This window comes from Tachysurus fulvidraco, chromosome 18, assembly GCF_022655615.1.
Source record: "Tachysurus fulvidraco isolate hzauxx_2018 chromosome 18, HZAU_PFXX_2.0, whole genome shotgun sequence".
In the NCBI taxonomy this organism is placed as follows: domain Eukaryota; kingdom Metazoa; phylum Chordata; class Actinopteri; order Siluriformes; family Bagridae; genus Tachysurus; species Tachysurus fulvidraco.
The window spans coordinates 3989240-3999728 of record NC_062535.1 but is presented as its reverse complement, the minus strand read 5'-3'; the positions used below and the strand labels follow the sequence as shown (position 1 = coordinate 3999728).

Genomic DNA, 10489 nt, shown 5'->3' with positions numbered 1-10489 from the left:
CAATGATAGGATGATAGGCTGGAAACAGCGCTCAACGAGAAGAAATAATACTAAAAGTAACGAGTCCGTTTTGAAAATGTAAGAAGTCAAAAGTACAGATATTTGTGTAAAAAAGTGATGAGTAAAAGTAAAAAGTTGTCCGAAAAATAAATAGTGGAGTAAAGTACTGATACCAGAAGAATTTACTTAAGTACAGTAACGAAGTATTTTTACTCCGTTACTTCCCACCTCTGATTTAAAATCAGTTATTTTCACTCTCAAGCACTAATTATTAGCTTCAGCATTCGAGTCGCTGAGTCGATTCTTCAGTTGAACTCCTTTAACTTTTATTTGAATAGTCAAAACGTCAGTCTAAAGTAAATATTACTTCGCCCTCTTTCCCACTGTGGAAGCGTTAAAAGTAAAATAAGATAGTTTACTTTGGGTTCATCTGTAGGATTCGATTCATTGAATCAATTCAGCAAATCCAGATAGAACCGAACGTTATTTGAATGATTATAGTTAATTTAGTTGACTAATTATAGTAAAAACACCTACAGAAACCAATATTGTATAGACCAAAACCATATATATGTTTCGCCTTTCACCCGATTGCTTGAGAATCGATTCATGTAAAAGAATCGTGAAAAAAAAAAAACGATTCGAAGGTACTTTGCATGACAGGTAAAGCATCCTGGAGCATCACTTTTCTACAAGTACCAGGTTGCACAGATAGGAAACAGCGCTGCGTAAAAGCACACACTACAAACAAAATAAGATTACTTGTTGATTACTCGTCTATTAATTATTTATCTATTTGCTGAGTTTATCCGCAATCAGAGATGAGCGCGATCCTGAATGAACCGTATGAATTAAAGGTGCGTCCGTGCATCGACCTGATCGACTCTCTGCGCGCGCTCGGTTTGGAGAAGGACCTCGAGCTGCCCGCCATCGTCGTGATCGGAGACCAGAGCTCGGGGAAGAGCTCGGTGCTGGAGGCGCTGTCCGGAGTCGCGCTGCCCCGCGGGAGTGGTGAGACATCATGGGGTCAAATTAATCATGTAACTTTAAAAAAAAATCTGATTATATTAATTACTTTTGTTTCTTAACTTAAATGTTTAAAATCTAAAAATTAACGAAGTTAACATTAATATAACTTTCACTGAAGACAATAATAAGTAAAAGCAGTTACAATCCACTTTTTGTCTTAGATTTGTTGTTTTTAAAATTAAAGTGTTATAATTAGGCCAAACTTTAATGACTTTAATTAAAATACAAAATATAACAACAACAACAACAACAACAACAACAATAATAATAATAATAATAATAATAATAATAATAATAATAATAATAATAATAATTATTATTATTATTATTATTATTATTATTATTATTATTATTGAAAATTGTCATTTGGTAACGAAAGTTGAATTTATAATAAACTTTTATTGTTTTTTAAAATTAGGTGAAGTATGTATGACATTTCAAAGTGAATGCAGGAAGTGAATGCAGCGATATCAATGTGTGTGTCAGACCTGAATGACTTCAGAATTTAAGATGAATGAAAAAAGTGATAGTTTGTTGGTGTGCAGTTCATTTAATTTCTTTATGTAATTGAAAATAATACAAAACATATACTGCAAGCATATATGCTGTTTATGCCCGGTGTTTAAGTGTCACATGTGCTGTAGAAGATCTCTGCTGATCTCTGTAGATTTGTACTTCAAACTGTGATAGGAAACTGCAGGTATGTGGGAATTAACAACCTAGATACTGTATCTGTGAATCAGGGTGTGAATGAGGAACTAAAGGTACATCAGACCACATGCACCAGAGGAACCAAATTAGCCAATCACTTGGATTTGTTGCTTTTCCACATCATACCTAATTTTCATAGAATTAACAAAAAACATCTTGCTGTAGAGCCCTGGTGTGTGTGCATGTAAAGAAATTAGGATTAAGTGGACAGGCTAACTTGCCTTAGACATTCAGGTTTCCTTTATTGTCCTGCCCACACTTTTTATAAAATCAGTTAAAATCATCAACAAAAATTCTGTTCAATACTTGGTGGCATTTACCTCCTTCTTGCTGAAATGAATACATGCTAATTTCAGATCTATCTGGTTTGGGTATTAGTGTGGTGTTGACTCTAGTTCTCTGTCTCTCTGGAACACTGACTTACTGCATGACAAACAAAACACATTATTTACTTCACAGTGATCCTCACAGGCGAGAATCATCATGCTTTACCTGTCGGGTTAGGTAACAAACAAAACTTTGGAAGAGAATTAAAGAGGTCCTCAGGAAAAAGGCTTTTACCTGTCTGTTTTTACCAGTCTGTTTATTAGACTGGATCTGGAGCTTTTTAGTGACAACCCAGTCTAGGGTTGGGCTGCACAGAGTTATAGCTCGAGATTCAGTGATTTGATACCTTTAAAAATTGCCAAACAAAAGGACACAATATATAATTTAAGTGTATTGGTATATTTTCATAGATAAATATATACAACAAACAGTACAATGGTGTCTCTTCAGAGTGTACCCAGGCCAAAATAATAAACAAAAAATTCTTAGGTAACGATTCTTACCTGAAATCAAAGAAATAAAAAATACAGTGGGACTTCCCTAACTCCCTACCAAAAACACACAGGGGAAAAAGGAACCCACTCTCAAAGAAAAAAGGGCAGCCACACCCCTACTGCCAGTGAAACAGTGTACAACTTTACAGTGATATATATGTATAAACACAAAATGTAAACCACAGCAATACATACAAGAGTAAACCAGGCTCAGAGTCAGAAACAGGCAGAAGTCAAAACCCGGAATAAGAACTATCGCAACACTACAATAATCAATTTCTCATAACACCACAATAATCAATCTCTCGCAACGGTGCATGCTTAGAAGGGTTTACTGATATGGGTGTTGTTTAATGATCACCCACATCAATGTCATGTTCAACAACTGTAGTATGGGATGGCATATCAGCAAACAATTCAGGCACCGATAATAGTGCCAGCACTAGGTCACCAACATAAAACGAGTGAGAAACAGCCTTACAGTCATACCGCTCTTTCATACTGTAGGTATGGAGGTATTCCTCAGGAAAAACGCTTTTACCTGGCGCACGTCTGTTTATTAGACTGGATCTGGAGCTCTCTTTTTTGGGAATCTAAGTCAGTTCCTTACAGTTCTTTAGTATTAGTAACTGGATTGTCTGGCATCATATCCTTCATTTAACTTTTTTTAATATTAATGTCTGAAAAATAAGTGTGCCTGGGCACCACACAGAACCAGCAAACCTACAGTACTGTGAATACCTTGTGATATCTCAGACAAAACTTGTTGGACATGTCATGGGTTACTGTTAAAAACAAGATGGATTTTTGTGATCTACAAAAAATGCTTAAGAAAACCCTTTATCATGCAGGCATGGTGACACGATGTCCACTTGAGCTCAAGATGACAAAGAACAGAAACAAAAACTGCTGGCATGGAAAGATCCGGTATCTGAATTATGTGGAAAACTTTAATAATCCAGCAGATGTTGAGAAGATTATTAAAGAAGGTAGTGACTCAATATCACAATCACAATCATTTTTTTAAGCATTAGCTATATAATTTGCTTACTGTTTTTGTCTAATGTTAGCTAGCTAGATTTGATTAGTTATATGAGTGTATATACCTAGCTATTTATTGTCTCAATTATTGTTTCATGACAATTTAAGCTCAGGAAAATATAGCTGGGCCTGTGGGCATCAGTGATGAGCTCATCAGCCTGGAAGTGATATCAGCTGATGTTCCTGACCTCACACTCATTGATCTGCCTGGAATTGTTCGAGTGCCAAAGGAAGATCAACCAAAGGACATCTGTGAACAGGTAAATTATTGTTAGACATTATTTAATGTTAAATATATGCTGATTAAATATGTTAAATCTGGATAAAATATACAAATAAACCACTATGAAATGTAACATCAACACATTACTGAAATTCTTTCAGAGTAAGAGGTTGACCCAAAAGTTCATAGAAAAGCAAGGTACCATCATCCTGGTGGTTGTGCAGAGTAATGTGGACATTGGTACTTCAGAAGCACTTAAAATGGCTAAGGAAGTTGATCCAAATGGCGAGAGAACCCTTGGTCTGTATTGTCTTTTCATCCCTGTATAATTTTAATACATTACAATGCAAACTTTTGATGCTTCTTCTTATTGTCTAAGTAGGTAGATGTCTTCCATGACTTTTTGTGTGTGATTATAACAGGGATTCTTACAAAGCCTGACCTGGTGGTTAAAGGCACAGAAGATGCAGTGGTGTCCATCATCAATAATGAGATCATTTACCTCACTAAAAGCTACATGATTGTCAAGTGCAGAGAACAGCAGGAGATCCAGGACCGTGTCATCCTGAATAAAGCTATTGAGACAGAGAAGATCTTCTTTGAAAATCACCCTCAATTCAGGTGTACATTTTTATCTCTAAGTAGATATGTCTTTAGGTAAATTATTTAGAAATGACCATGGAGTTTATTATTTTAGGAGTTTAAAGGTGCACAATATTATCTTGTACAAATGGTCATAATGCTCATAAATCCAGGAAAATGTATTCTCATACAAAAACTTAAAATTTGTGCAAAATGTAATTAATATTTTCATAGCACACTGTATGATGAAGGCAAAGCCACCATTCCCAACCTGGCTGAGAAACTCACGCTCCAACTTGTCTCTCAATTTGAGGTAAATACTTTCTAGAAGCGTGCCGGTTGTGTGGTACTCAAATGACCTTGCTGGTAATACAATTTATGTCAATCCTTGCCAAATGTGTGTGTGTGTGTGTGTGTGTGTGTGTGTGTGTGTGTGTGTGTGTGTGTGTGTGTGTGTGTGTGTGTTTAGCGTTATCTGCCACGTTTGGAGGAGCAAATTCAGAAGGATTTGCATGAAACTCTGACTGAACTACATGCCTATGGCCCAGGGCTTCCTACAGAACCAAACCAAAGAATTAACTTCCTGACTGATGTGAGTTGTACACAAAACCTAAATTAAATGCAGGTCTAACAGGTCTAATTTAAATAAATGGAGTTAACTAAAAGAAAGAAGAGCAAGAGTCAGGGAAAGACTGCAACATCAGCCTCATCACCAAACACAATGGTGGAGGCCACACAATCTCGTCATGGAGCAGACCTCAGATCTCAGTGTTACAGGTTGCCTTGATGGCCTCTGGAGGCAGATCTGCACTGGGTTCTGCTTGTCAGCATTTGAAAGTGCAAGTGTTAAAATAGGATTAATATTAATACTGACAATAATCATAATAATAAGCCTCATCATAGCACAAAATAACACCATAAAAGAGAAGGAAGTTTTAAATTGATATCCTTGACACTATAAAACACTAAATGTATTATAATTTTTGCCTTTTCATCTGAAATTTGGCAAAATATTCTATGGTACCATTTTAATACAGCTTTTTCTTTTTTTTGTTATGTAACTATAATGATACTAGAAAGCATGTGGTTGAGTTTCTAAATCTGACCACAGATTTTTGTTTGTTTATTAGAAAATCACAGCATTTACTAAGGATGTCATCAACCTATCAGTTGGAGAAGACCGGAGGAATATGCCACATGTTAACATCTTCTCAAGTCTGAGGAAACACTTTGATGACTGGATGAATTATCTAGACCAATCAGTTCAGAACTGTGAGTCTAAATCTATCTGTGTGGCTGTACATCAAGGGCATCGCAGATATGCATGTATACACATAAAATGTCATCAAATACACTAATTTCATTGGCGTAGGATGCTGATGATTTTGCCCGTTTGAAAACCATTTATTTCAGCATAATTTTTAATTAATTTAAATGGAAATTTATGGCAAGCAAAATGTGTGAAAGAAATTGTAAGCATGTCTTTGACCATACCAAAGTTAGTCATTTACCTTTAACATTGGAAAAAATTTCTAGTTAATAAGAGCATTGAGAAGGAACTGCAGGAGTATGAGAAGAAATACAGAGGAAGAGAACTTCCAAGCTTCATCAACTACAAAACCTTTGAGATAATATTGAAGGACCAGCTCGAAAAACTGGAGGAACCTGCCATCAGGAAACTGAATGAAATCTCAGGTACATGGCATTAACTAGTACATTCATGTGCATGGAGCATTTTGTCAGGTTTTATGTTTTTTTTATACAAGGTGTTTTGTGCATGTAAAAGGTAAAACATAAGTGGAATACACCATGGTTTGCTACTACATTATAATTACTGATTTAAAATGTCTGCTACCTTTTGTGTCCATGTAAACACTGTGTTGATAGAAATTTGTCTTTAGGTCTCACAAGGAAGGATTTTATCCAACTGGCTCAATTGAGCTTTCCAGCTTTTCCCAATCTCTTCAAAACGGCAAAGGTAAATCATCATATTTACACACACACACACAGACAAACTCTGCCTATATTTGTAGGGCTATGAACACTAAATGAAAATATACAACAAACATAAGGCACATGTTTAAGACACTAATATATAAGCATGTCATGGTGTGAATGTTTTTTGTTTATCCAGACCAAAATCGAGATCATAAAGCAGGCAAAGGAGTCAGAGGCTGAATCATTGCTGAGGACTCAGTTTAAGATGGAGCTCATGATCTGTACCCAAGACAGCATATATAAGGATACCCTGCGCATGCTGAAGTCCCAGGAGGAAGAAGAAGAGAGAATCACACATGGTGTGGCTCCACCTGCTACTCATAGTTTGTATAATCTCTCAAATAGTGAAGGCACTCGTGAAGAACTGATGCGCCACCTGAAAACCTACTACATGGTACGTGGTTATTATATAAGTAGCAGATGAAGTGGTTTATCTGCAATGTTAGAATGTATGAAAACAGCACAATCGGCAGAAATATTTGTCATTGAGGATAGTAATGTCTCAAAACATTTTCTGCATTAATTGAATTTTTTTACTGCCATTTGTATTTAGACTTTCTGGTCTTGGAAAATATAGAAATAATTTTCCTGTTATTGTTACTTTTCTAAAAAAAACTAAAAAAACATTCTAAAAAAACATTCTAAATGCAGAAATGAAGTGAGTTGACATAATGGCTTGATCTCTAAAAAGATATGATGGTGTTTAGTCTTGAACTTGAATGGTGTGGCTTTCCTGTGGAGTTGATCTTTATTTTTCCTCAACTCCCATGTGTCAGAATTGACATGATCTCAACTAGCCCTGGTCTTGGATATAACTCATTGACAGTCCTCACAGTTTTCTATTTCTTGCTGCCTATTTGATTACATTTGAGGTGAATGGTAATTTTTCTTAATTAAAAATGTGTCTAGATTTCGACTAAGCGTCTGGCTGACCAGGTTCTGCTGGTGATCAGGTACATGATGGTTCAGGAGTCAGCAGTACAACTGGAGAGAGAAATGATACAGCTTATACAGGGCAAAGTCAACATTGAGGAGCTGCTGAAAGAAGATCCTGACATTATCAGCAAACGGAACAACTTGAAAAGCCGCCAGAAACAACTGAGATATGCTCTCAATCTGTGTGCAATTATACAACGTTTGAATTATGATTTATGATTATTTTGCTCTGGATGAATAATGATTAACTACAAAAAATATCTTAAAATCCAATGCCTCTCAGTAAATTAAGCCCTGTTTGTTCTTCTCTTAATTAAATATACTGTATGTACTGTTTTATACAGGTGGGGGGAGTGTTAGTTTTTGTAGTGGTGGTGGTGTGGTGATGGTGATGTTGAGCTGTACTCCCAAAATTCCCCTTGGTTCTATAAAGACTTTTTCATACTCAATAATGTAACAAAATCACTTTTCTCAAAATCATTGTGAGCCTAATATGTTTTACTGCTTTACTTTATTCAGTTCAATGATTCTGAAAATATAATAAAATATTACCTTTTTTTTACTATCCATTCCCCACAGTACATTTTCTGTCTCTGTAAAACACACACACATTCAATTCAATTCAAATTTTATTTAAATGTATGTTTTAACAATGTATGTTTTAACAAAGCATATTTCAGGAATTCAGACAAAAATGATTTCATTTACCATTTATTCCTAAATGTCAAGCTTGAGATGACAAAAAAACAATCTTGTATTCTATGTTATTTTAGACATTTTCAGGGTAACTGTTACAAAAGTCACTTTTGGCAAACATGTAAAAAATTGTCATGGGTAGAATTCAACAGCAGGCCCTCACAAAAAACTGCTTTTACATAGTGAATAACTATCTTGCATATGTCTATTTATTGGACCAGATATGGCACTCCCTTTTTAGTCAGGTCAGTTTCCAAGTTTGGTACCAAAAACTGGGTCATCTTTTCCATAGTCTCCATAGTGTCTTGCATCACTCAATATATTCTATTAACAATGAAATAAAAAATATGGGTCAGATGCTATGTGTTATGGTAGACAGATGGTGATGACAATGGCATATAAAACAAGATGTATTATAACATAAAAGAATCAACTCCCAAATAGAACAAACGATAGCAGGGATGATCAGAGTGATGATGATGAGAAATGCAACTCCAAACACGAACACGACTGAAAGTCACAGTTAACAAAAGACACTTTCCTTAGCATCACAGACGACAGTGGACAATGACGACTATTATAAAGACAACTGGAGAGATGCATGTATTAACGAGACCGGACGGGGAATGAATGAAGGTGGCAGTCTTTTATACTGTGAGCATGTGACGGTGATTAGTAATCAGGCAAAGCGGAACGTTGCGGGAGAGTGAGTGCTGAGACTGGTGAATCCGTAACAGCTATGAGCTGTTTTTCTTTCAGCTATATTTCTTTATATTTTTTTTGTGCATACTTTAAAGTAATTTATAACCTGGAATAATTATAGGTACATATTTATGTAGTATATTGCACCTGAGTTAGACAGTTTGAATATTAAGTAGATTAAAAATAATACCAAAAACCTTTTTTTTAGATAAGTGGCAACAGTTTGAGAAAATAATAAAATGCCAATAATGCCTTCTAGTGTTTTAATAAACAACTAAAAGTATAATCTAAAGTAATTCTACTGACCTGTGTGTCCGCTAGTGACAAATGTTCCTGGCCTGCCTAAACAAAGCTTCGACAGACCCACTAAGGAGTGCATCCTATGTTTTGAACGAGTAAGCTGCTATCACAGCAGACAGTATAAATCAAGACTGGTCTTACCTTGGAGTGGGTTGTCCTTCAAAGCCTCAATGTCTTCTAACAAAGAATCCTCATCAAGTTCTACCTAGTCTATTGTTTGAACTTTGGATGAAGGAGTCAGACTTAGACCTTGTCTTTTCAGGGTCCTCACAATGGGATGTCTTGTTTTTATTTAAAGCAATGTAATACAAATAAGTGTATGTAATATATGTAAATAAAATAAAATAAAATTACAAATAAAATCTCCTTCAAATAATTCTAGCATAAGTAAAAGTAATAAAAATGGTAAAAAAAGAGATAATAACAAAAAAAACATAATAACAAACCAAGAAATACTCTCCAAGTATTAGCCTGCGTTTGTTTTTCTAATGCACAATACTTAAGCAATGCAAATGTAGTACAGTAACTAAGCATAAGCTGGCCTATAGTAGAATGCACACCTTTCCTACAATCAGGAAAGCTTATATACTCTTTTTCTAACAATTTCCAAGGTACACGTGATATTGTGGTTGACCTTTTTCCAACCTTTCAAGGCCTCTGTGATTTATGCCAGGAAATCATATCCTAATAGTTTCAAAACATTGTGCATCAAGGAGTGTTAAATGAGTCATTTCTAAATTGCCCTTTAAATATATAGGGTGACATAACCGGGGCTATGCCTGTCTGAGGATCGCTGATCTCCTGTGGGCCCACCACCTGCAGGAGGAACCGTACGGGGCTGATGCAATGTGGATTGGGTGGCTGTCGAAGGCGGGGGCCTCGGCGACCCAATCCCCGGACACGGAATCTGGCTCTAGGGACATGGAATGTCACCTCGCTGGGGGGGAAGGAGCCTGAGCTGGTGCGGGAGGGTGAGAGATACCGACTAGAGATAGTTGGTCTAGCCTCCACGCACAGCCTGGGCTCTGGAACCCAACTCCTTGAGAGAGGCTGGACTCTCTACTACTCTGGAGTTGCCCGTGGTGAGAGGCGGCAGGCTGGTGTGGGCTTGCTCATAGCCCCCCAGCTCAGCAACCATGTGTTGGAGTTCACTCCGGTGAACAAGAGGGTCGTTTCCCTGCGACTTCGGGTCGGGGATAGGTCTCTCACTATTTGTGCTTACGGGACAAATGGCAGTGTAGAGTACCTGACCTTCTTGGCATCTCTGGAAGGGGTGCTGGAAAGTGCTCCGACCGGGGACTCCGTCGTTCTAGTTGGGGAATTCAACATTCACGTGGGCAGCGACAGTGACACCTGGAGGGGCGTGATTGGGAGGAACAGCCCCCCCGACCTGAACCCAAGTGGTGTTCTGTTATTGGACTTCTGTGCTAGTCACAATTTGTCCATAACG

At 36.9% G+C, this 10489-nt stretch overlaps 1 protein-coding gene across 1 annotated transcript; it reads left to right on the top strand.

Annotated features, from left to right (window-relative positions):
• The first annotated feature begins 712 nt into the window (after positions 1-712).
• Positions 713-7900, top strand: LOC113649065 (interferon-induced GTP-binding protein Mx1-like). Its single transcript, XM_047802925.1, has 12 exons — positions 713-1011; positions 3413-3550; positions 3711-3862; positions 3987-4125; positions 4248-4446; positions 4642-4720; positions 4877-4999; positions 5538-5679; positions 5944-6102; positions 6309-6385; positions 6542-6799; positions 7315-7900. The coding sequence occupies exons 1-12, from the start codon at positions 822-824 to the stop codon at positions 7558-7560; spliced, it is 1902 nt and encodes a 633-aa protein (XP_047658881.1). The 5' UTR covers positions 713-821; the 3' UTR covers positions 7561-7900.
• Positions 7901-10489: the final 2589 nt, after the last annotated feature.

Coding starts and splice junctions, on each gene's coding strand:
- LOC113649065 (XM_047802925.1), top strand. CDS start 822: ATGAGCGCGATCCTGAATGAACCGTATGAATTAAAGGTGCGTCCGTGC. Junction 4,721..4,876: donor AACTTGTCTCTCAATTTGAG/GTAAATACTTTC, acceptor GTGTGTGTTTAG/CGTTATCTGCCACGTTTGGA. Junction 6,103..6,308: donor GAAACTGAATGAAATCTCAG/GTACATGGCATT, acceptor ATTTGTCTTTAG/GTCTCACAAGGAAGGATTTT.